We start from the raw sequence: 27,271 nt of genomic DNA, 5'->3' as shown, positions 1-27,271 counted from the left end.
GGTGGGTAGAAAGGAAGGCAACTCATGCTTTCACAGAATATAAGGCATCTACATTTTTTCTAAGATTGAAAGGACAACATTATCTTCCTGAAATCATCAGTGGCTAAATGTTTAGATGCCATGGAATTTGGATTGTTACATTGGTTCTATCTGAACATTTTAGCAAAATAAAAAAAAAAAAATTCAACTTGGTGGTAAAAAAATAATTCCTAGAAGTGATTTCCGAGAAATGGAATTGCCATGTCAAAGGTCATGTGCATTTCACATATTTGAAACATATGGCCAAGTTATTTTCAGGAAGCTATAACAATTTATATTCCCACCAGTGGAAAGACTATTTCCTAATATTTTTATTGTCATTAACAAATCATTTCCAATTTAATAGCAAAACCCCCCAAAATAACACCTCAAAACTCTTATTTTTATTTTAATTTATATTTGTATTTATGCATAAAAGTAGGGTTGGACATTGTGATCTGTTTTTTGTTGTGTTGCCATGAGTATTTCCTCTTCTGTGATCTGGCAGTTCATGTCCTTTGCTAGTGTTCTCATATCATAGTGTTGCAATTAAGAAAATGAGCTTTGGAGTCCCACATACCTTAAAAGGGTCCAATAGCTTTCACTTAACTGCTATGTGACCTGGAACATGTTCCTACCCTCTCTAGGCCTCAGTTTGCTTATCTGTTGAATGAGAATAATGCTGGTGCCCTCCCGTTGCAGTCCTGCTATGTGTGGTATCTGGCAAAGGGCCAGTGCTCAGCATCCTCAAGTTTTAGTTCATCAGTACTCATTTAATCCCTCTATTTCTCTTGGCATATTCCTACTCCATATGCCATGATGAATTATCCCCATTTAACCTATGTTTATATCTTTTAATTGCTTGCAGTAACCACATTAATTCATTTATCTGACAAATATTTAGGGGGATCTGCTATGGGTCAGGTGCTAGATTAGAAGTTCAGCAATAGTGAACAAAACACGTTGTTATTTTCATCATGAAACTTATACTTCTGTGTATGTGTGTAGGGAACAGAACATAGCTAAGTAACAGAAAAATAATATAACTGTAATTGCACCAAATACTATGCAGAAAATCAGTAGGGACTGACATATAATAAAAGGGGGGCTTATTTTAGATAACTTTAAGAGGGAGAGACTTTCAGGGGTAAAAGTTTTATGGTAAGACATCTATTAGAATTGTTATTATTAGAAAGATAGATAACAAGTGTTGGCAGAGGTAGAGGTGTGGATAAAAGGAACCCTGGTGCATTGTTGGTTGGAATGTAAATTAGTACAGTTACACTAATGGAAAACAGCATGGAGGTTCTTCAAAAAATCAAAAGTACACTACCATGTAATTCAGTAATCTGGCAATAGACACCCACTTCTGAAGGAATGAATTTTTCTGAAGGAAATGAAATCATTATCTTGAAGAGACAGCTGCATCACCGTGTTCATTGCAGCATCATTCACAATAGCCAAGACATAGTAACAACCCGTGTCCATCTATATATGAATGGAAATATCATGTATATATATATCATGTAAGTACTATACTTACATGATATATATGAGTAGTATACTTACATAAGCAAGTATACTTACATGAGTAGTATCCTTACATGAGTAAGTATACTTACATGAGTAGTATCCTTACATGAGTAAGTATACTTACATGAGTAGTATCCTTACATGAGATATATACATGAGATATATATATATTAATATATGTAACACAGTCATAAGAAAGGGAATTCTGCCGTTTGTGACGTGGATGGACCTTGAGAGTATAATGATAAGTAAAACAATTTGGAGAGAGTAAGACAAGTACTACATGATCTTACTTATATCTGGAATCTGAAAACAACAAAACAAAAACAAAGCTTATATAAACATGAATGGTGTCGCCAGGGGCTGTGGAGAGAGGCATGTGGGAATGGGGAAGAGCTTGTCAAAGACTGCGGAGTTAGTTACAATATAAATGAGTTCTGGGAATTTTATTTAGAGCGTGGTGACTATAGTTAATAGCTCTGGTGTCAAATACTTGAAAGTTGCACAGAGTAAATCATAAATGTCTCACTAGGAAAAGAAAGTAGTAATTGTGTGAGGTGATGAATGTGTTAACTAACCTTACTGTGGATATCATTTTGCAATATATCCACATATTAAATCATCATATACAGGACCATGCACTAATTATATCTCAAGAAATCAGGAGGAAATAATTTAATGTTTTTAAAATGCTTATTTTATCCATTTATTAATAAATAAATGTACCTTTCTTTAAGCATTGACATGTATCCACTACCATGTATAAAACAGATAGCTGGTGGGAAGCTGTTGTATAACACAGGGAGCTCAGCTTGGTGGTCTGTAATGATCTAGAGTGGTTGGATAGAAGGGGTGGGAGGGAGGCTCGGGGATATATGTATACTCATAGCTGGTTCATATTGCTGTACGGCGGGAACTAACACAACACTGTAACGTAATCACACTCCAATTAAATACACACACACACACACACACACACACACACACACACACACAAGTTCCTCTTTATCAACTAGCATTTGGGCTACAGAGCTCAAGATGGCCTGCATCCTGTTCAGGGAACCAAGATGTTTGGGGGAGAAAGTGCAGAAATGATGCAGTTTTAAAAGAAGATGATACTCTTTGGGGCTCTACTGTGGTCCCCTTAACCAGAGAGAAAAACAAATCTGTGTCCCATCTTGGTCACAAAGTTAGGACAGAAATAGTGTAAAATAATGAGGAGGATCTTCAACTAGTAACTTCTGTGAAGTCGGAAATAGTAACAGAAAAGCAGTCCCATCTCCTCCCTCTCTTTTTCCCTTTATATTTCTTTGCCTTCCTTGTTCTATAAAAAGTATTTTCAAAACTTACAACTTCAGTGAGAGTGGAGACCATATGGGTTTTTCCTCCCTGCAGAAGACATAAGAGACTTGGGTTCGATCCTTGGGTCAGAAAGATCCCCCGGAGAAGGGCATGACAACCTACTCCAGTATTCTTGCCTGGAGAATCCCATGGACAGAGGAGCCTGGTGGGCTACAGTCCATAGGGTCACAAAGAGTCAGACATGACTGAAGCGACTTAACCCACGGGCACTGTTAATACTCGATAGGAAGAGTAGGTAGGAGGGTGAGTGGATGGGAAATATAAAGCAAAAATGGTAATACAAATTAGAGGTCAGTAGGAAGGAATGATGCTACAGCTGAAACTCCAGTACTTTGGCCACCTCATGCGAAGAGTTGACTCATTGGAAAAGACTCTGATGCTGGGAGGGATTGGGGGCAGGAGGAGAAGGGGACGACAGAGGATGAGATGGCTGGATGGCATCACTGCCTCGATGGATGTGAGTCTGAGTGAACTCCGGGAGTTGATGATGGACAGGGAGGCCTGGCGTGCTGCAATTCATGGGGTCACAGAGTCGGACACGACTGAGCGACTGATCTGATCTGATCTGAGGAAGGTCAAAGTGAGGGTTATAAAAGTAGAGCCCAAAACACCTAATCTCTGAGAATGGAACCCTCTTCTTGAGGGAACCCAGGACAGCTGTAAGACTTAAAACCTAACAGTTGCTTAGAATAAAATAGAACTTACTGATTGAAGACAATAAATTTCCTGTGGAGTTTCTCAGAAGACAGTGGCCTTCCAGAGAAGAAGACAATGGCCCTCCAAATCCCTCTGGAACTTTAATTTACTTTTCTCTCCCATCCACATGAGGCCTATACTCATATTTATGTCAAATTAGTGGCTCTCTAGGGTAGGATCTTCAGCACCTGGGGACTTGCTCTCTCAGTGGAAGTTCTAGGTTTGGGGTGCACTGAAACCTCTGGAGAGGGCCGAGGTTGGTGTATAGATAATGAACACATATATACTGCCAGAACCCTACAGGTTATTCTTACATACACACATTCCTTAGCTGTCCCCAAGAGCCAGGTTCCTACATGTCTGCCTCTTGGAGAATCACAGGTAAAATGGAATGAACACTGTCTTCAACAATATCCTTGCAGATGTCTGAGAAGCCCTTGACTTTTCTTACTGACATTTAAGCCCCAGAAGGCAGTAGGTGAGATGACAGCGGAAGCTGCTATTTTAGACTAATTATTAGTGACAGGAAGGATTGGTTGGGAAAATAGAAGTGACAAGAATCTTGGGAGAAAACAACTGTGCTAGCTTAGCATTCACAGCAGCTGTTGGTTGTAATGAGTTTGAGAATGATTTGGGCAGAATTCCAGACTCCTAAATCCTTGACCTGTACCCTGCCACTGCACTGAGCGACCAGGATGCTTTGTAGAGGGGGCGCTCTCTCTGCATCATGCTGCTGCTTTTGTGGGCTTTGGGTCACAAATCCCAGTGAGAACACACAAGTGCAACACTTGTGATCAAGGCCAAATGGGCCTTGGTCCCATACCATGATTTGGGCTCTTGGAACCTCCCCAGTCCAGAGGTAGAGGAAGGCAAAGGAAGACAAACTTACGGGGAGGGACAATAAGGGAAACGGAGCTTTTCTCTAAGGCCCAGAGAGGCAGTCCTAGGTCAGGTCTTCAAGCTTTGCCCTCCTGAGCTTTTCCCCGGTCTAACTCTCTTTAGGGTCCAGGCAAGGAGCACCACTGGAAGTCTTCTCTTAGAAAGAATCTCTTGTCACACACACACTTCTGCAGGATTACCTCCCCATCCAGCCCCTACTATTTTACTTTGTTTCACTTAGCAGCAGTCCTGCCAAGTGGGTCCTGTTAACACCATCATACTTTACAAGTAAGGAAAAGGAGGTTTCGAAGATTTTCAGCTCCTTCAGAGCAGACAGATTCTAAAATGAGATGTGCCAAGTTCCCAGTTCTTAACCTTTTCTTGTATCCACTGCATTCTGCTAACCTGCCTACCCAGTCATCTCTATTTTTCATGAAGTGATGCCATCTGTCCAAACTGTCACAAAGTATGGGGGAAACGGAGAGAATTCCACTCAGAGTTGCTAGGAACAGCAAGTGTCACATCACTATTTTAAGATGTGGTCTTTTCCATGCTAGGTAATCTCTGAAGCAGGCAGTTATTTAAAATACAGTTGGCTTCGATCTTTGCATGGTTTTCATCTAGAATCAAGCGGCAGAACCTAGGAAAAATATATTATAAACCTGATCATCCACCCATGGAAGGCCTTAGATATAACACCATTTTATGGCCCCAGAAGTTGAGACTGTAATAACAAAGACCAGAAGCTTTTTCATTTCTCCATTTCTTCCTGTTTTATCATTGAGCTTCAATGTAAAAGAAACAAGGAAACGAGGCAGAGGGAAGGTGAAACTTCAGCTGATTGATAGCAGGCAAGTTTGGAAAAATAGGCAAGTATTTGAAATGGAGTTAGTAATGAAGGAAAGGGCTCTAACTCTGACAAATTCTATTATATCCCATGCTGACTTCTTTCGACTTCCACAATTTGTGAAAAGAAATGGAGAGGGGTGGATTGGTTAGAAGTCTACTATATGCTGGATGCTGAGTTGGGCACAGTTGCTTCATTCTGCTCTCGCAACATCTACATTTCTGATGGAGCGAGAAATAGGTGTAAATCAAGTAAACAAACAAATCATAATGATAGCTGCAAAATGTACCAAGCACCATGGAGGAGACAAATGGAGAGATCCAAAGGAGGGGAACTGGGGTTAGAGGGAGTTAGCCATGAAAGTGGAGGAGAAGAATATTCTAGGCAGTGGAAAAGCTGAAGGCAAAGACTCTAAAGCTGAAAGGAGTTTGTCGTGTTTCCATATCTTCCAGGATATCCAGCTGTGATAGGAGTTTGCAATATATCCTAAGTGCAGTAGAAAGACATTGGGGGGTTCTAACTCAGGGAGTCACACAATCCCATGATGTCTCATAAGTATTGCCACCCCAATTTGTGGAACAATTAGCTTCTCTTTTCCATAAGCAAATTTTCTGATATTTTGCATAATTTATCAGCCTTATACACATGAGTTTATTTTTGTTTATGGTATTGAATCTGTAAGTCTTCTTGGAAGAATGGGCACACTTGTGAGCACATAACTGTCACCACCTTCTCTCTCTGAGTCTGAGGGCAAGAGAGGCAGAGAGGGACCTCCCAGCCACACAAATCCATGATGAGTTTGTTTCAGGAGTCGGCCGAAGGTGACTTTTATGTCATTGCCAGTCAACAAGTGGTTGCGTGCTGACTCTTTGTCAACCATTGTGCTGGATTCTATGGATTCAGAAACAAATGAGACAGGAGTCATGTCTGTCTGTCCATTCCATTCCTGCATCTTTAAATTCATTCCTTCAAAGGCTCCACGATTTGATGTCGCCATAGGAACTCAGGGTTTACAGTGATGCCCATTTTTCTCAGGGCTCTTGATGTCTTGTTTCTCCATGTTGAGGATTTATTCCTCATGTGACTTTTCTGGATCTGATAATGGATATCCAGTATCTAGTACTCACTAAATCAGCAAAGAATGAGCATATAAATGAATGAACCTCCCTCTTAATTTGGCAAACACTTAAGTTGAAAGTACCCATCTTGGTTGTCCACATAACATAATCTGTTCTTGAGAAATTTATAGTGCAGAATATGAGAAGTATATAAAAACAACACTTTTTAAACTGGAATCCAGAGGTTCCCAGAGAACCTGAGTTTAGACTTCGATGGAGGAGATGCCCCAAACATCATAAACCTTATCTGAAATGTGAATGTTCATCTTTGGGGCATTTTTTGTGTAGAGAAAGTCCATAGCTCTTGCCAGATTCTTGGTGGATCTTATGACTTTGCAAAAGTTAATAGAAGATTTAATTGTTATACCTCTAGTGTTATTCTGATTGTGTTAGGAATTGCCAATCTAATTATCCTTAGCTTGTCAAAACCCTTTTGTAGGAAAAAATCTTCACTCATGAAAGTCAGTTTGCTCTTCAGCCAAACCCCTGGGTACGGTTAGGGAGACATCCATGAATAGGGGATTTGGCTGTCCTGGGTTCACCTTACTTGGTTTAATGTAACAATCATCTGAAACATAAGTGGAATGCAACCCTAGCTGACTGGAACTCATTGCTTCTGACTTGTCTTTTCGTTTATTAACTCATTTACCATTGATCACAATAAATGAATTAATGGATGATTCATGTGTAGGTGGAAAAAGCATAGTTCAGAGGGTTTCACTAACTTAGTCAAGGTTGCCAAGATAGTAAGTATGGATTTGGGACTCACCTGTAACCCAATTCTCCTGATTCCCAACCCATTTTAAGGGTACTCAGTATTTGTTTTAATCAAATATACTAAGCCATATAGACATGGAAATGAATGTCATGAAGAAAGACTCATTGACCCCTGGAAGCAAGAGGCATATCATACTATACAGAGCTTCATGGGGAAGCACCAATATAAAATGAGTGACCAGAGTGGGGGCGGGACTGGTGGACTAAAGCCTTTACTGTGGTTTTCTTGGGAAGAAAGAGGCAAAACAAGATAAACAAACTTAAAGTTGAATAATTTCAGTTGGCTCTGGAAATGTAGTGGCTACCCTTAGTTGTCTGTTACCTGCCTGGCCCTGGAGTGATTAGGGCAGGTGGATACTGGCCCAGGGTATGCACACCTGATAAAAAGAGATAACTGAGGGCAACGGGGTTTGGGTTGGTTGGTTTGCATATCAAAGGTATACTTGAAGGCAAGTTGTTTACTGTTTCCAAAATTGGCTAACCCTGGCATGGACAGTTTCTCCAGAACTATAAGGCCCCAGATATCAGAGCTACAAAAAGACCCTGTGAATGAAGTTAATGAAGCTGAATAATCTAATGAATTGTATCACCCACCTTTGAGGATGTTTGTAGCTTGACTTCCTACTGCTCAGTGAAGTGGTGTGTAATCTCTTTTCTAGTATGCTAAACTAGGTTACAGTCTCTAGGTTACCCTGAGACAGCCGTCTCTTTCACTTGGCAAAATACATGGCTATAAAACTGGATTTCCATCCCTGGCCAGAAGATTACAAATGGCAGTTTTTTCTAAATTAGGATATTTTCAATACCTCACATGAGATATGAGGCACTGTGCTTGAGAGGAAGGCGATTTTACAGACTCTTAGAGCATCCCCAAAATGACAGTCCGTTTTTCAAAATGATCTATGATATTCATTTGTTGAAATTTTATTACTTTTGTAATTTAATTCAGTTTATCCCATTTTATTGCTGCTCAGGGCACTGTTACCTTATTTGCCTCTCTTGTCCTTCTGGATAAGGATGTTTCTTATTTTATTATAAGCATGATGGCTTCTAGATTAAAGCAGCCTGCTCAATAAAACTGTTTTCATTGGCATCAACCATCTCTGAGCCCACCTCTACTTTTGCAGAATTTTCGTGCAAACAAATATTGGCAGTGATTTATGAAGCATTTTTGTGGTTAATCAAGTTCCAGCTCTCATTTTCTGCTTAGAGATTAAAGATTTTATTCAGAAATGCTTCCCTGCATCAGAAATCATAGAAATGAGCAAATTGCAATAGAAGTTGGTTGGGATTATTTTTTATGAAGATACAGACTAAGTATATAGTAATATCAAATTGACTTTAAAACACAAAGATGTCAGATGACTTCTTTCTGAAGCCAAAGTTGTGTACTACTTTTCTGAAATCCTGGGGATATTTTAGGGGATAGTTGAGTTGGGCAGTGAGTCAAAAGGGATAAGAGTAGGTGAGAAGATGTGAAGGTGAGTTCACATGCTTGTTTTACAGAGGCTGCTGCTTAGCTGAATGGAAATATGGAACACATAGGTGTGGGCAACCATATGTACTGATGATTCTTTTAGCAAATCTTATTTATACTTATAATCCATATAAGTTGCATGTCTTTATAGTTAAGGATACTGGATTCGTAGTTAAATGCTATTTTAAAGTAAAAGATTGCCTTCCTTTCTAAAAATAAGAATAAAGACTGTATATTTGAAGGCTCCTCAGTGCCCTGTCCAGCCCTTCCCTCTGTATTTGGATGCGGTAGTGGGGTTATTGTAATTTCAAGAAGCAATGTTTTGTGTGTGAACACCAAGCTCAGCAGCTATAGACATCTTAGTACAGATCTGCTTTTTCTTGAGAAAAGAAGAAATTGTAATCTCTTATCCAATCTGATTGGTGTCTGATATTCTTGTTTGTAGGAGTGACACAGACTTCTTTAAAAATACCATCTTGATCCAGCTTCTCTGTTTTTTTGTTTTTAAACCATCCAGTGGATTGTAAACTCCTTGAAGTTTAGCCTCAATCCTTGGCAGTATGTAGAAACACCTTTATTGGAAACAACTTCAAAGATTTCTCAATTCGCATTCCCACTTCTTTTTGTTCAGGGCTTATCTTTTTGGTATCTTTGTGAAGTGCTGGGCTCCAGTTACTTGTTTCAGACCCACCATGGGTGCTTCTAAGAAACATAGTTCCCTTGGCCAACTTAATCTGAGTTTTTGAAAAGTAGGTGCTGGGGTTGGTGATTCCAATGCCCAGTGAAGTCTGAAAACTTTCACCCCGGTGGCCAGAGCCACTGCCGTTTCTCACTTTCAGTGTTTTGGTGGCCTCCTACTTAGTGGCTCTGCTTCTCTTATCTCCCTGTGGCCATGGTTCTCAGGCTTGGATGCACATTATAATGTCCACAGGGAGATTAAAAGTTGGGCCTTGCCTCCAGAGGTTCTGATTTGATTGTCTTGAATGGGCCCTGTGCACTCAAAATTGTAAGAACATCACGGGAAATGGGAATGGACAGCCAGACTGAGTACAACTCTCCAAGGCCTGTTCTCCACACTGCAGAATGACCCTTTCACAGGATTTTGTGTCAGTTCTTGTCAGGCTTCTACTCAGTTCCTCCTCTGGCTTCTGTTCTTGCTACAGAAAAAGCCCAGCTTCTTAACTGGGCTGCAAGGCCCACATGATTAGGTACCTGTTGTCTGTCCAAGTTCGTTCCGTACACTCTCTCCTACCGGACTTCACTTCATCCACACTGTCTTGTCAATATTCCTTGAGTAGCCCTATCTCAAGACTTTGTACCTTCAACTACCTTCACCGGGAATAATCTTCCCCAATAGCCATATGTCTTGCTCCCCTACCTCCACCCACATTTTGTCCAGATCTTTGCTCAAGTATCACCTTATCAGGGAGGCCTTCCCTTCCTCCCTTTCTGAAATAGCAGCCATCATCACTGTCCATTGCCTAATTATTTCTTCTTTTATTTCTTCATTATTTTTTAATTCAACAATTACCTGAATGTTACATATGAATCTGTCATTTATCATCTGTTTTACTCTCATGAGAATGTATGCTCTCTGAGGACAGAGAGATTTTTTCCCCTTCCCCCATTATATCCCCAACACCAAGAATGGGCCCTGGCACATAGTTGGTGCTCAGAAGTTACTTGTGACAGATGGATGATGGATTCTTAGACTGTCTCATAAGCCTGGGCTTCAACACTGAAGTGAGTTGTGAGGGCAGCAGCAGCCTGTTTCCTGGCTGTGCAATTGCCCCATTATACTGGCAGCCACTTTCCTTCCCCTCTTTTAATGGCTGTAGAAAGGAAATAATTTGATTCATTACCTTCACAAGGGGGCTTCCCTGATAGCTCAGTTGGTAAAAGTCCACCTGCAATGAAGAAGACCCCTGTTCGATTCCTGGGTTGGGAAGATCCAGTGGAGAAGGGATAGGCTACCCACTCCAGTATTCTTGGTGGAATACCCACACCATTCTTCCCTGGTGGCTCAGTTGGTAAAGAATCTGCCTACAATGCGGGAGACCTGGGTTCGATCCCTGGGTTGGAAAGATCCCCTGGAGAAGGAAAAGGCTACCTACTCCAGTGTTCTGGCCTGAAGAATTCCATGTCCTGTATAGTCCATGGGGTCACAAAGAGTTGAACACAACTGAGGGACTTTCACTTTCACTTTCACCAACAACATCTTCACAAAGTCAAGCTACCCTATGTTCACCAAAGGTAGAGAGGAATGGCACCCCTCTGTGTTTTTGGAGAGAATTGCATCTATATGAGCAAGAAGCAACAGTCTGTTTTGGAAAAACTGGACTGAGTTCTTTATATGATCTGGGAAACTTTATACTAAGTAGATTAAGTGACTTTGAACTTTGAAATAGCCACATCCTAACAGTTTATTGAGCTTAATTGGATTTGTAGAACATTTAAAGACCATCCAAACTCAAATGGGAGATCAGAATGAACTAATAGGTTGATGCAGACCTCTCCCCTCCTGCCTTTTTGCAGCAGTACTGAAAGTGATGCCTTCATGGCTGTGGATGATGAACACAAAGACCTGGCTTTCTGGTGTGTTTTGGTGTATCCTGATAACTTCCCTGGTCTGGTCTGGTCTGTGCCATGGACCCTCCCCATTGGCATCAGTGCTGTGAACCTGGCTTTCAGAACTACCCCTCTTGCCTCTGCTAAGGAGCCTTACCATATATTGTAAAAGTAGTTGGACTCAAGGCAGACTTGTTAAAGTTTAAGGATGGAGCTTCTTAAGAAATAAATCTCCAATTATTGGAAATAAAATCCATCAGGTTACAGAATCTGCTAGAGACAGAAATGAGCAATTTGACTGTTACTCACAGAGGTTTTGCATTCATTTCATTGAGCAGTGGAAATAAGGCAGCCCACTCTGCAAGATGCAAGGACAGAACTTAATTTCCATATATCATCTCTTCTCCTTTTTGATTTTCACTGGTACATTTACTCTTCCTATGTCCTTGAAGAATGGTTCAGGAAGTAGCAGAGTCATTACTTTATTTTCATTTAAAATGATCTGCAATCATTAAAGCTATGTTTATTCATTTGTAAAAACATTCAGAGGATATAGAAGTTTACAGAGTAAAACGTGAAAGTCCCCTTTTAGAAAAAACAGGATTCTGTGCTACACAATATTCCACAACTTGCTTTCCCCCTTGCTAATTTATAATGGATGTCTTTCTCATGAGTACATAGCTATATGATATTCTACTACATGAATGTCCCAAGACTTTTTAGCCAACTGGCTATCAAAAGAAACTAGGGATTTAGCAGGCTTTAATCATCACAAATCTCTAGTACTCTTGCCTGGAAAATCCCATGGATGCAGGAGCGTGGTAGGCTACAGCCCATAATAAAGGTGAATATCTTTATCCTTGTACCATTTTGTGTATTTGTGAAAATGTCTAAAACCAAATTATGGGGCTTTAAGAAGACATGCACTGTACAACTCTTCATACTCCTATGACTTCGTGTCATCCCTGTTACCTGCGTGGCCCCCACAGGCATTTTATATGTTATCCTGACTATAAGATAAATTCCTAAAAGTAGAATTACTCAGTCTGAAAAAACTACAAATATAAAATGCTGTTGTTACATTGCTCTCCAAAATATTTATTTTGGAGTAAAGTCCCTTTATGTTGTTGCCAGTTGAAAGGCATTATTGTGAGAAATCCAGGGCATGAACCCAGTATTGTTTGATTATGTTTATTTTATAGGCAGAGAGACGAGTCATTTCCATGCCATTTCTAACTCAAATAAGGGGGCCAGTACACTGAAAGCCAAAGACTGCATGTAAATGGAAATATTTAACATGATCCTGATTTTTCTTTCTTAAGCAATCAAATGCAAACCAACCAAACAAGTATAATGCTATAAATCTCTGCACACACCTGAGCCAAGGGATGGTGCTGACTAGAGAAGCCACGGTAGTGTCGGAGTAGGGCCGACAGTGCTGGTGAGGGGTTCATGGTGCTGGTTTTCATGGTTGTGGTTTTAGCTCAATTACTGTTGCACAGTCATGTCTGATCTGAAGTTTGATGCAGTCCTACTGGTTTTCCAGATGTGCTGCGATCTTTTAAAATCAGAAACTATAGGCGTTTTTCTAATGGTTCACAGCGTTGTTCAGGGTTTTAACTATGCCCCCAGGAGAGAACTCAGTTTATTCTCTGATTCTTCACCTGGATGGCAGAGGAGGTTTGGCACCTTCAAGGGCCTTTGCTCACAGCAAATAGGCTGTTTTGTGTCAGGTCTTTGCCTTTTGCCTGCAGAGACAGACTCATAGCTTCGTTCTCTGGAGCTATCTCTTGTGCTTTCTGCTTTGTTAAAAACTTGCTTTTGCAGTTTTTTTTTTTTTTTATATCAGTCTGAAGCTTTCCTTTTAAATAACTTGAATTAGAAATGAAAGCTGAAGATTTATTTTTAAAAAAAGAAAAGCCTGGGGCTGGTTCAGCTCCTGTGGGTGCTAGTTCTAGGTCTTGCAGCTGGTTGGGGTAACAGAACCAGCATCTCCAGGAAATTAAGAGGAGACCTCAGTGTTATCCTGAGGTCTTGGAAGACCTCTCATTATATCAGGACTTGATGAAACTGAGCAAGTCACTTTACTTAATTGAGTCTCAATTTTCCCCCAAATCAGTCATCTTCAGCTAAAAGATAACAGTGGTCAGGCAGGAAAAGTGAGCAGGGGACAGCTCTGTATAGAAAGGTCAGTGGTAACCACTTAGGGCTAGGTGAGGCCTATGAGGTTGCATCTTCTATTTTTGTTTTTCCCCCAAAGGGTGAGAATCTCCCAATTTAAAAAAACAAACAAAAAAAAACAGTATCCCTCCTCCCTGTGTGATTCCATTGGAAATAGTGTCCAAAAGAGCTAAGAAAACGGAAGAGGCAAAGGCCTGTGTGTCTGCTCATGCCCTGGAAGCCCCCTTGCAGGTTCTGTGATGGATGAAATGACTGCCTCACTGAACATAGACGAGAAAAGACTAAGGCAGCACAGTGATAATGTGTATATAAGCATCTCTTTAAGCTGGAAATAAACCATCCCATAAGAACTAGTCTTCAAGTTATGTCTCAGATAAGAGGGTACTCGTAACTAAAACAGTCTACATTTTCACAGTCAGCTATGAGTATTTACATTTTTATCCACTCATGTACTGAGTTGTAATGTTCCAAGCTCTGTGCCCCATCAAAGCAGAACCACCCTTTTCCTTGTCAGCTGGACGGTCTAGTGGAGCTCAACCTCACAGATGTAAGCGCATGAGATACTAGTTCACTATAGTCGCAGTGAAGGTTCTGAAGGAACCGTAGGGATTCCTGACCCAGACTGACTGAGTGGAAGGGGCATCACCTGGAAAGATTTTGGGGCCACACATGGAACATAATTCATTTAATACCATGTCTGAATTTTACTCAGTCACAAACTGTTGTTCAAAGGACTGACTTGACCTGCCGGGAGAGTTTTGTTTGGACTGTGTGGTGCTGATCCACGTACCATTTGAAGTGTAAACTCTGTGCTGTGCTCGGTCGCTTCACTTGTGTCTGACTCTTTGCGACCTATGGAATATAGCCCGCCAGGCTCTTCTGTCCATGGGATTCTCCAGGCAAGTGGAGTGGGTTGCCGTGCCCTCCTCCAGTGGGTCTTCCCAACCCAGGGATTGAATTGCTATCTTTGGCATGCTCCTGCATTGAAGGCTGGTTCTTTACTCACTGAGCCACCTGGGAAGCCCAAAGTTTAAACTAGAGGATTGTAACCCTTTTTATTTCTTGTTTTTCTTCCATCTAACCCTCATGTGCAACTTTGGGAAGTGGGTTGCACTTTGTTTCAAAGAATTCTGGCCTTATGAGAGAGATTTGAGAAGGCAGTAGAAAATGAGAGATTCAAGGTTTTACATGTGTTCTTGGCTCTTTAGGAGCCAAACTTTAGGAAGGCTAGGGAGGGTTTTGCTTTGGTCTCCTGGCTACAGGCTGTGCCTCTCATTCCAATTAATTACCACAACAGATGGTAAGAAAGTGTCTGCAGCCTGTCCTCACCACTGAGGGAGGGGGGCATGCTGAGGGTCTTTCAGTGATGTTTCTATTCCCAAGAAGAGCACACTTTATACTTCCTGTACAGATGAGGAAAATGGTTGCCGATTTGGTCCAGACCTGAATGGTCTCTGTCCATATGTGTATAGCAAACCCAGGCCCACAATGCTGCCAGTCTCCTGTTTCAAGTTATTTTCCTCTGTTGCAAGTTGCACACCGAGAAACAACCACCACCAGTGCCACATGGTTTAAAAGATCAAAGACCCCAGTTTTGAATATATTTCTAGCTGACTGTACTTCAAATGTCTTAAATATGTTTCTACAGATGGGGGCATGGAGCATTAAAGAGGTAAACCACATGTGTGTGAGCCATGCTTGTGGTCTGGGCTGGAGGGTGAAAAGTGAAAGCCACTGATCCGTGCATTCCTCTTCCTCTTAGGTTCGCATCTTCACGTACCTCATTGGACGAGAGGCTGCTTTTGCAGACAATCTCAAGTGGATGGCCTGTGCCAACAAAGGTAGGTCCCCTGATGAGTTCAGTTCTGAATAACTTCTTTGTGGATGTGCAGAAATAGAGACAGTCATGAGGAAGTGGAGAATTCTACCAGAAGGCTGTGAATTCTTAGATAAGGTCTGGATGTTTCTAAATGATTATGATCGATTTGGAACAGATTTCTCCAAAAATGTATTTATAATGTTGAGGTTATAGTAAAGTGGAATGGTTAAGCTTTTCCACTCTATTCCTTAGTAGCTGAGTGACCTTGGGAGAATTACTATGGCAGAACGATTTACTGTGCACAGAGGATGAGATGGCTGGATGGCCTCACCGACTTGATGGATATGAGTTTGAGTGAACTCCGGGAGTTGGCGATGGACAGGGAGGCCTGGCGTGCTGCAATTCATGGGGTCACAAAGAGTCGGACACAACTGAGTGACTGAACTGAACTGAACTGAAATATCCATGTGCTCACCGTTCCCAGCCACCTTGCACTAGTTCAGTAGGCCAGTAGGCTATAAGCAAATCCAACCTGGGTCATTTATGAGCTAAAACACATATGGGCTGATGTGGTGGTGTCTACACTCTCTTCTGCTCTTGTGAGCTCTGAAGTGACATGATGGGCTAGATGAGATAGCCTGGGTTCCTGAGTGGCCACATGGGGCAGATGCCTTTCCACTCACCCTGTCCTCTGCCATCTGCCAACCTGTGATGGATATAAAGTCTGTTTGATGAACCTTTGTGTTAAGCCACTGAGATTTCCAGATTGATATGTTCTCATAGCATAACTTAGCCTACATAACTAACTTAGTTATGTAGCCTGCTTCAGTGGTCTGATTTTCCAAGTGGAGAGGGTAGTAATAGCTTTTCCTTTGATTCTTATTGAATATAAGGGCTAAAAAAATGAAATGGTATAGATGAGGTGCCTAGTTAAGTGCTGGGGCATAGAAAGTGCTCAATAATGGTTGACTTTTCTACACTCATAAGTTAGTTGATGAATGATCCCCTGATGTGTGTTGGAAGCAGAGCTTTGGGAAAGACACGGGGAGGGAAGGAATAGGGCCTCCAATCTACAAAGGGCTTCTTTTCATTCTACATACAACCATAGAAGGCAAAACATAGGAGGTAGATAGGTGGGGGAATCTAGACTCCTTGAGTACTAACCCAGACTCCTTGAGTTCAGATCCAGCTTCTACCAAACACTAATTATGGTAGTGGATGTTACCAGACCTACCTGAGTCTGAGTTATAGCACCTAAAGAACAGGAGTAATGATGATACCTGCCCCAGACACATGCTGTGAGCCTGACATGAGGCCATGCAGGTAAAGCTGGTAGCTCAGTGTCTGGCACAAAAATGCTGCATATGATTTCCTGGTGATGTATTGATCTGTGATGCTACACAGTCCCTGAGAACAGCCTGTCAATCTGATTTCCTCTTGAGCACTCTGACAGACCCTGGTCTGCTGCTGTACATAGAGTGGCTGCTTCTTTAAGGTTTTAAAAATGAGTACATAGACTATCAATACTAATAAAGGAAGATGTGTCCATGGGGTCGCAAAGAGTCAGACCCAGCTGAGCGACTGAACTGTACTAAGCTGTGTCCTGCTGTACAGTAAATTGGTTTTGGTAGATATGGGTAGTCTAGTTGTACATTGCCTGCTAAGGCATCCTTTATAAAAGTTCCAGTGTATGTTAGTGGAAGAGAGGGGACTCAAGGGAGGGCTGGCAGGTCTCAGCTTTAGTTTTGGTGAACTTAAGACAAAGTTCTTTTAGTTGCAAGCCAGCAAAGTTGCTCCCTGAAATTAAAGAGTCTTCTGGAGAAAAGAGAGTGAGTCAGAACCTAGAGCGGGAAGGAACTCTCGTGTATCTTATGATTGACAAGGGGGCTGTGCTTTTGTTTTTCTTTTTCTTCTTGGTTTCTTTTTATATTCTAAGGCATTTTTCTTGTCTGTAGATAGACCTTCTCTGCTAGGGCATGTGCCTATCAAAAATAGCTATTCCATGCCTATCATACTCATCTATTCATATAACACCTGTGTGAAAAAATGAGTTTATATCATCTCCATTTGAGATTGATTCAGTTCACTTCATTCACTCAGTAGTGTCAGACTCTTTGTGACCCCATGGACTGCAGCTAGCCAGGCTTCCTTGTCCATTACCGATACCCAGAGTTTGCTCAAACTCATGTCCATCGAGTTGCTGATGCCACCCCACCATCTCATCCTCTGTCATCCCCTTCTCCTCCTGCATTCAATCTTTCCCAGCATCAGGGTCTTTTCCAGTGAGTCAGTTCTTCACATCAGGTGGCCAAAGTATTGCAGTTTCAGCTTCAGCATCAGTCCTTCCAATGAACACCTAGGACTGATTTCCTTTAGGATGGACTGGTTGGATCTCCTTGCAGTCCAAGGGACTCTTAAGAGTCTTCTACACCACAGTTCAAAAGAATCAATTCTTCAGCTCTCAGCTTTCTTGATACTCTCACATCCACACATGACCACTGGAAAAACCATAGCCTCGACTAGACGGATCTTTGTTGACAAAGTAAGTCTCTGGTTTTTAATAAGCTGTCTAGGTTGGTCATAACTTCTCTTCCAAGGAGTAAGCGTCTTTTAATTTCATGGTTGCAGTCACCATCTGGAGTGATTTTGAAGCTCAAAAAAAAATAAAGTCTCTAACTTTTTCCATTGTTTCCCCATCTATTTGCCATGAAGTGATGGGACCAGATGCCATGATCTTTGTTTCTGAATGTTGAGTTTTGAGCCAACTTTTTGACTCTCCTATTTCACTTTTATCAAATGTCTCTTTAGTTCTTCTTAGTTTCCTGCCATAAGGGTGGTATCATCTGCATATCTGATGTTATTGGTATTTCTACCGGCAATCTTGATTCCAGCTTGTGCTTCATCCAGCCCGGCATTTTGCATGATGTACTTGGCATATAAGTTAAATAAGCAGGGTGACAATATACAGCTTGACATACCCCTTTCCTGATTTGGAACCAGTCTGTTGTTCCATGTCTGGTTCAAACTTGCTTCTGGACCTGCTTACAGATTTCTCAGGAGGCAGGTCAAGTGGTTTGGTATTCCCATCTCTTTCCGAATTTTCCACAGTTTGTTGTGATCCACACAGTCAAAGGCTTTGGCATAGTCAATAAAGCAGAAGTAAGTGTTTTTCCTGGAACTCTCTTGCTTTTTCTATGACGCAACGTATGTTGGCAATTTGATCTCTGGTTCCTCTGCCTTTTCTAAATCCAGCTTGAACATCTGGAAGTTCACGGTTCATGTACTGTTAAAGCCTGGCTTGGAGAATTTTGAGCATTACTTTGCTAGCATGTGAGATGAGTGCAATCATGCAGTAGTTTGAACATTCTCTGGCATTGCCTTTCTTTCAGATTGGAATGAAAACTGACTTTTTCCAATCCTGTGGCCACTGCTGAGTTTTCCAAATTTGCTGGCATATTGAGTGCAGCACTTTAACAACATCATCTTTTAGGATTTAAAAAAGTAAAGCTGGAATTCTATCACTTCCACTAGCTTTGTTCATAGTGATGCTTCCTAAGGCCCAGTTGACTTTAGATTCCAGGATGTCTGGCTCTAGGTGAATGATCACACCATCTTGGTTATCTGGGTCATGAAATATTTTTTGCATAGTTCTGCTATGTATTCTTGCCACCTCTTCTTAATATCCTAACTGATTGCTAAGTCACTTCAGTCGTTTCCAACTCTGTGCTACCCCATAGACGGCAGCCCACCAGGCTCCCCCGTCCCTGGGATTCTCCAGGCAAGAGCACTGGAGTGGGCTGCCATTTCCTTCTCCAATGCATGAAAGTGAAAAGTGAAAATGAAGTCGCTCAGTCGTGTCCGACTCTTAGCGACCCCATGGATTGCAGCTTAACAGGCTCCTGCGTCCATGGGATTTTCCAAGCAAGAGTACTGGAGTGGGGTGCCATTGCCTTCTCTGATCCTAACTGATTAGCAACTCTAAATTCTGATTTCAGTCCTCCTTCTTTCTCCGCCCCCCACCCCCCACAAAATTATGATACCCAGATTGGGCAAGGTCTTCCCCATCCTGAATTGCATAGGCAGAGATAAGCTTGCAAAGAAAAATACTAACAAACATGCTCTGCAGGACTCAGCATTGAGGGTAAATGGATCTGGAAACTTCTCAGAATATATGTGTATAGCCCAGCAAGTAAACCTCTGCCTCACTTTTCTTTGCTTCACATTGTCTTTAATTATCTGCTTCTACCTGAAGCAAGTCTCAACTTCCTTAACTAAAAAGTGGAACTCTGCTTGAAAGATTTGAACATTTCCTTGAATCTCTAGAATAACATGTTAAATTATTTTAGCTAATTTGGCCGGCCCACCTCACTCAAAGGTATTAGTAATTCTGATTGTCTCAGAGTTGACTTCATTTGAGGGGGGAATATAGAAAGAAAGTAGGCACAGGGAGATGAAGGTTGCATGGATCCTAGATTGCCTCTGAGTAAAGAGACCACTGAATAATTTTTGGAACTTTGTTGGCATTTGAATGAGCTACACTTTCCCCATTTTTTCCTTGATTTTGTGGTCTTGAAAAAAAAACTCCTTTCCATTATTTTTTTAATTTTTAAAAGTTTTCCTGTTACTTCTGCCACATCAGACTGCAATTCTTCCCATCAGCGAGTATGCATTTAGTCATGGGATATTGTTTTTACCACTGTCTGTGTCCAGCTGATGAAAATTACTGAAGTTGAAGTCTTGTCTTAATCAGCTAATATTACACCATAATTTAGTTTTAGTCATTGTTTATAAGAATCCTTGAAGCATCCTTTTGAAGACATTTTAGTCAGCTCAGAGTATTTCAGGGCCCAGCCATAGCATATAGATTTGTAAGTTCTGAGTGCAGCACTTGGAAAATCCAAGGAGGTAATAGTAGCTGCTTATCTGGCCCAGCCGCTTGATTCTGCTGTGATTCTCCTTCTCTTCCTGTCCAAATCCAGTTGTTTCCTTCCCTGCCAGAGTCAGTCCTTCACAATAGTTCCACCTCCCTACTTTGCTTCTCTTCTAAAGGTCCTTGGGAATAAAATGCCATTGTTTGCCACTTTTCAAAGTAGCAGTTGCCATCAAAATGTCAGGTTCCAGTCATCTGTGCCCATATAAACATCGGCTTTGTGTTGCGTCAGTTATGAGGTTTAGACCACGTAACGTCGGTGAGCAAGTATTCTTCTATGGTCATTAATTAAATCATTGTTTATACTCTCAGATTGTTATAGTATGGAGGCAGCATAACATTTTTCATCTCAAGTGACATGAGGTCCAGGGAGGCTTCTTCCCCACCCACCACATATTTTTGCCCTGACTCAGCCAAGTTCTTCAGTGAAATGAAACATTAGCATTTGGGGACCAGAGCAGATACAGGGCAGCCCAGAGAGAAGTCTGTTGGCTGACTGGCCAGAGTGGCCCTAGGGAGGAGCGGGAGTTGTCACGGCCAGCACAGTGTCCCCGGGCCAGGTCAAGGACCGGCTATGGCGCAAAGCTTCCTTTTTGGAAGTCTGGAAGCCACGAGACAGTTCTCAAGTCAGCGGACCTCTGGAAATAAGCGTCTGGGCATATTCATAGCCCTTAGAGGAGTTCTCTGCCTCCTCCAATGCAATAGCAAAATCCAGAGAGGCCTGGAACTCATTGGTTTGTCTCATTTTAAGCATAAGTATGTCCTATCTTGAGGGAACCAGCCCTAATGAGGCAAAGCAGCAAACCATTTTAAATACATTAAAACAATCATTGCCACTGTAGAATGGCTTATTGTGATTTAAAATTCTGCGTTCACACTATTGGATAAACAAGTGAACTGAGAAAACTGAAAAGAGGGGCCAACTAGCCCAGATACTCCATAAAGCCTCGATGACCTTCCGTAATGTTCAGTGTGCCAAGATTTTAAATAAGCACTGCCTGATTCTCCTTCAAAACTCATGGTAAATGGAGTGTTTTCCAGCTGTGCAAATAAAGAGGGGTCTCTGTGTTTGGTTCTCAACCTATCCGTCATCATTAGGTCAAATGGAAACTCCACATGAGTCTCTCTTGGTTGTCTGCTTAACCTGTCCCTTTTTAATAAGCTCATGGTCATTCTCTCCTTGTTTGAAAGAGAACTGGTGGCCGAGCCCTCCTTGGAAGTTCAGACCCATAGCATTTTTCCACTAGAAATCTCTTAACCTCACTTACATTTCCAAGTGTTAAATTTATGAAACCAGAATGATAGTTTAGAGTAGGGAAAAATGGCAATTAAATTTGTTTTGCTATTTCAGAAAAGGTAGAAGAAGGCAATTGGCATTTATTCTGATACCTTTGTGTAATTCATTTTTTTTGTACTGTTTGACTAATAGCTCTCCAGCTCCCCAGTTCCCAGCCCATGCTTAACGCTCTTTTGACTCTGTTGCTATGATTTTCACTTTTTAAAAATTCCACATTTAAGTGATAGGATACAGTATTTGTCTTTCTCTGTCTCACTTGTCTCATTTAGCAAGATAGACTCAGGGTCCATAGATGTTGTTGCAAATAGCAGGATTTCTCTCTCTCTCATTCTGAATAATATTCTTGTGTGTGTGTGCATGTACTCACAGTACCTTTTTTATTCATTTATCCATTAGCAGAGACATTTTTGTGTACATCCATAGAACTTGAGAATTACAGTGGAAAGAGTAAGAGTTGTGAAGATTTAGGTGGTGCTACTCTCATTAATAACAACTAAGGATGACAACTGCTTAGTAAGTGCCAGGAAAAGTGTGGAGTACTTTTTTGTATATTATCTCTTTCGACTCTTATTAAAGCTGTGGTCTTGTATGGATGTGAGAGTCGGACTGTGAAGAAAGCTGAGCGCCAAAGAATTGATGCTTTTGAACTGTGGTATTGGAGAAGACTCTTGAGAGTCCCTTGGACTGCAAGAAGATCCAACCAGTCCATCCTAAAGGAGCTCAGTCCTGGGTGTTCATTGGAAGGACTGATGCTGAAGCTGAAACGCCAGTACTTTGGCCACCTCATGTGAAGAGTAAACTCATTGGAAAAGACTCTGATGCTGGGAGGGTTTGGGGGCAGGAGGAAAGGGGGATGACAGAGGATGAGATGGCTGGATGGAATCACCAACTCGATGGAAGTGAGTTAGAGTGAACTCCGGGAGTTGGTGATGGGCAGGGAGGCCTGGCATGCTGCGATTCATGGGGTCACAAAGAGTCGGACATGACTGAGTGACTGAACTGAACTGAAAGCTGTATAGAGTGCATGAAAAGAAAGGAAACTGAGACTGAGAGAGACTACCAGCTTACCCCAGGTTGCCAGCTAGCAGGTGGCAGAGCCGGATTCAGGTCCAATTGGTCTGATGTCTGAGCCTAACTCTTCACCAGGGTGTGAGGTTGTTTCCCTGTAGGGAAATGAAAGTTGTGGTTCATAGAAGAATGCTTCCCATGATTTGAGAGACTCTAGAAAAAGAAATGTAGCTGTTGAGAAAGGAATTTAATGGTCCATAGCTAATAAAGACTGGAGCTGGGACTTATACCCAGCCTTCCAGAAATAGTCCTGCTTCAGCTTGTGTAGGCACGTGGTCCATTTTCTGACATTTTACAAATGGAGACATTAAGGCTGTCTGAGGAGATCAAGAGGGGCTGCACGCAAACCAGCATTCCTAGCTCCACAGTGTGATCCTTTAAATTGTTTTCAAACATGAAATTTGAGATTAAATTTTCATATTCAGTTCAGTTCAGTTGCTCACTTGTGTCCGATTCTTTGCGACCCCATGAATCACAGCATGCCAGGCCTCCCTGTCCATCACCAACTCCCAGAATTCACTCAAACTCATGTCCATTGAGTCGGTGATGCCATCCAGCCATCTCATCCTCTGTCGTCCCCTTCTTCTCCTGCCCCCAATCCCTCCCAGCATCAGGGTCTTTTCCAATGAGTCAACTCTTCACATGAGGTGGCCAAAGTATTGGAGTTTCAGCTTCAGCATCAGTCATTCCAATGAACACCCAGGACTGATCTCCTTTAGGATGGACTGGTTGGATCTCCTTGCAGTCCAAGGGACTCTCAAGAGTCTTCTCCTACACCACAGTTCAAAAGCATCAATTCTTCAGCGCTCAGCCTTCTTCACAGTCCAACTCTCACATCCATACATGACCATTGGAAAGACTATAGCCTTGACTATACGGACCTTTGTTGGCAAAGTAATATGTCTGCTTTTCAATATGCTTTTTAGGTTGGTCATAACTTTCCTTCCAAGGAGTAAGCGTCTTTTAATTTCATGGCTGCAATCACCATCTGCAGTGATTTTGAAGCCCCCCAAAATAAAGTCTGACACTGTTTCCACTGTTTCCCCATCTATTTCCCATGAAGTGATGGGACCAGATGCCATGATCTTCGTTTTCTGAATGTTGAGCTTTAAGCCAACTTTTTCCCTCTCCTCTTTCATTTTCATCAAGAGACTTTTGAGTTCCTCTTCACTTTCTGCCATAAGGGTGGTATCATCTGCATATCTGAGGTTATTGATATTTCTCCCGGCAATCTTGATTCCAGCTTGTGCTTCTTCCAGCTCAGTGTTTCTCATGATGTACTCTGCATAGAAGTTAAATAAGCAGGGTGACAATATACAGCCTTGACATACTCCTTTTCCTATTTGGAACCAGTCTGTTGTTCCATGTCCAGTTCTAACTTGCTTCCTGACCTGCATACATGTTTCTCAAGAGGCAGGTCAGGTGGTCTGGGATTCCCATCTCTTTCAGAATTTTCCACAGTTTATTGTGATCCACACAGTCAAAGGCTTTGGCATAGTCAATAAAACAGAAATAGATGTTTTTCTGGAATTCTCTTGCTTTTTCCATGATCCAGCAGATGTTGGCAATTTGATCTCTGGTTCCTCTTCCTTTTCTAAAACCAGCTTGAACATCTGGAAGTTCACGGTTCATGTATTGCTGAAGCCTGGGTTGGAATTCATATTATTCATACACAAAAAGGCTTGCTCCCAAATCAGAGGTTCTGGCTGATACTGGTAGTTTCACACTTAGGAGCCCTCTTCTTCATATGCCGCAGGCCCACTGAGGACCCTGGTTCCCCGCCATAGTGGTCATTCTTCCTTCATTTGTCCTTTCCAGTTCATCAGACATGTGCCCTTCACCTCTCAGGGCCCTTGGACTGTTCTTTGTAAGATTCCAAGGTGATGCGGAGGTAGAAAATTGTTATAAACTGCATTTTTTCTATAGAAAAAAAGTGATTTTTTCAGTAGTGTGTAGTGATAAGGAGGATGAAGATGGGACAGACTATTGTGAGGATCTTCCCAGAACACCATTGCTCCCTAAGGGGATGCACACCAGGTAACACCAACAACATCACTGCCTACCTTACTGCCCTGAGAAGGCTGGAACTTGGTCACTGTTTTCATCCTGTCTTATGTCAGAGGGGAAACGAGTCTTTGAAAAGACTCAAAGGGAGCAGTACTCCTTCACACCAAAGGTAGAACTAGGACCTTACCTGGCGAAGTAGACAGCCATGGTTTCCCACCAAGGACCAGACTCTGGGGTCCCTCAGATCTGATGTCATTGCAAAGTGGAGTGTTCAGTGATGTGCTTTTGTAGCATCTCATGCAGAGGCACCTCTTAGACGTGGAACTCTTAAGAAATCTCTAGGTAAGGGTAGTAAAATATAAAGCACCAGGCTGCATGTGGTTTATCACACTGAGTAGTTGTAACCCAGAGTTCACAGGAGGCTCTGTAAGAGAATAAGGTAAATAAATTGATGTTATGGAGAAAAATGAGCAGACCATTTGTAATAGGTGGCTAATTTCAGCATTAATTACTCCTTGGTAATTACCAAATGATTGCTGATTCTGTTTTCTTACATGATATATGAAGTCCAAAAAGGCACTAAAGAAGAGAATAAACATTCAAGAGCTAGGATTTAAAAGAAATAAAAAGGGGTGGAGGAAGGGGAGGAAAAGTGGCCAGTTGAATGCAGAAGGAGAACGAGGGAAGCATCTCTGGTTACAGCCTGAGTCCAGTCCTTAGTGACTTCCTGTTATTCATCAAAATGTACATTTGTTAACTAAAACTTCTATGAAAAACATTTGAAAACAAAAGAGACTCTTTCACAAAAGTTTTGCAGTTTAATGGGTTGAGGTTAGGCGATTAGATTTGCGTTAAGCTTTGCAGTATACATTATTCATATTATTTGTATAGTTCTAGCTTTTCTTACTTTTTCTACATCTGCATCCCTGGTCTGTATACTGAAATATAAGTTAGAACTTTGGCATTGTTTTGGGTAGACTGCTGGTGCTAACTTCTGTGCATTTGCCAGGAACCTCATAGGGCAATCATATACTTCCCTACCCCATCCTCAACCTGTCCCAGCCACAGAGATACAAACAACCCATTAGAGGTATCTTTCCAGAGGAGGGCCTCTGAGCAGCTATGAAGTCCCTTCCCTTTACAGGAAAAGGCGTTGTGTTCAGTTGCTAAGAGCAAAGACTTCGGAAGCAAATGAATCTGGATTCAGATTGATCCAGGACAAATAGCTGAATTCTTTTGTTTCTGTTTCCTCCTTATACAGTGAGTGTGCACCCACGTTGAGCTGTTGTCTTACCCAAGTGTAGAGGCAAGGGAATCTCAGTAAGACATTGGTGGATGTCCTCGCTTCAGTGATGGCTGTCACAGACCTGTCTGCTGGTTCTGGGAATACTGCTCTGGATAACATGGGCACCAGCTTTTTGTAACATTTCGTGGAGCCGATATTTCAGTGATAGAGAACAAAATAAACAAATAAATCAGAATTCTATATGGATGAATCTTAAGAAGAAAGTAAAGACCAGGTGATATGAGAGGAAATGAGTTCAGACAGCTGACCCCTGAATGGTCAAAGGAGCCATCCTTAGAAAACTGGATAAATGGTGTGCCAGGCAGAGGGTACAGCAAGTGCAAGTGCCTGGGGAGGGTTAAGTGGATGAGCTTCGTGTGGGATAGTAGATGGGGATGAGGTCACCCAGGTAGGCGGGGGCCTGCTGAGGAAGAGTCTTAGAGGTCAGGTAAGAAATCTGGATTTTATGCTAACTCTAAATAGAAGCTGTTTTAAAATTTTAGGCACGGAGATGATCTGCTTTATACTTTATGAGACTCCTATGGCTGCTGTCAGGAGTCTAGATAACAAGGAAGGGGATTTGTGGAGCCAGGGCCTGTTGCTGTACCCTGAGGGAGAGAGAGTGGAGTCTGGAATAGGGCCAGAGCAGTGGAGATGGGGAATTAGACTTGAGGCATATTTTAGAGATAGGGCCAGAAGAACATGCTGGTGGATTAGCGATGGGGTGGGTTGAGGAAATGATGGCTGTCAAGGATAATTCTTAAGTTTTTGGCCCAGTTGGACAGTGGCGTCATCGGCTGAAATGGAAAGGACCCCATGGGGGAGGAATGGGTTTGGCCAAGGAAATCAGGAGTTGGCTTTGGATGAGTTCAGTCTGAGAATCCTGCTAGTCATCCCTGTGGAGGTGTCAGGTATACAGTTGGCTATGAGTCTGTAGCTCTGGGGAGAAGCCAGCTTTTTGTAACTTTTCAGAACTTTGATTATGATAAGCAAGGCCAAGTGAGGATGATCCCTCAGCTCCATCTCCTTCCAAATGTGTGACTGTTTTTCCTTCTCACTCCCCCTCTATACTGAGAATCTGTCTCTCCCATCCCCCTCTTTCTATTTATTCCCTCTCTTCTCTTGGCCCTATTTTGGAAAGCCCAAATCAGGGATTTTTACTGTTGGCTTTGAGGATCAGAATGAAAACACAGACAACCGAGAAAAACTCCTCCCAAGAGAGGCTGTCTTTACTGCACATTTAGTACAGGAACCCAAAATAGGAATAGTACTATACTGTGAATTGCTCATGCGGGTATCCCCTTGATCTAGAACCATGGAGTTCTCTCCTCTTCCTTTCAACATGGCGACACATCTCTTGGTTTGTCCTCTGTGGAGTTTGTCTCTGTAAGTCCCTTCATGCAGAGCCA

The 27,271-nt window shown here is 41.9% G+C and overlaps 1 protein-coding gene across 4 annotated transcripts in view; it reads left to right on the top strand.

Moving 5' to 3' along the window:
• CACNA2D3 (calcium voltage-gated channel auxiliary subunit alpha2delta 3) overlaps positions 1 to 27,271 on the top strand; it is an 898,858-nt gene that overhangs the window by 593,307 nt on the left and 278,280 nt on the right. For all 4 annotated transcript variants that reach the window (XM_070776473.1, XM_070776472.1, XM_070776475.1 and 1 more), the window contains one exon: positions 15,219 to 15,297. In XM_070776473.1, the coding sequence (XP_070632574.1) occupies positions 15,219 to 15,297 (79 nt within the window). The remainder of the gene's footprint in view (positions 1 to 15,218; positions 15,298 to 27,271) is intronic.

The sequence above is a fragment of the Bos indicus genome, chromosome 22, assembly GCF_029378745.1.
Source record: "Bos indicus isolate NIAB-ARS_2022 breed Sahiwal x Tharparkar chromosome 22, NIAB-ARS_B.indTharparkar_mat_pri_1.0, whole genome shotgun sequence".
Classification (NCBI taxonomy): Eukaryota; Metazoa; Chordata; class Mammalia; order Artiodactyla; family Bovidae; genus Bos; species Bos indicus.
This window is presented reverse-complemented; position numbering and strand designations above follow the sequence as displayed.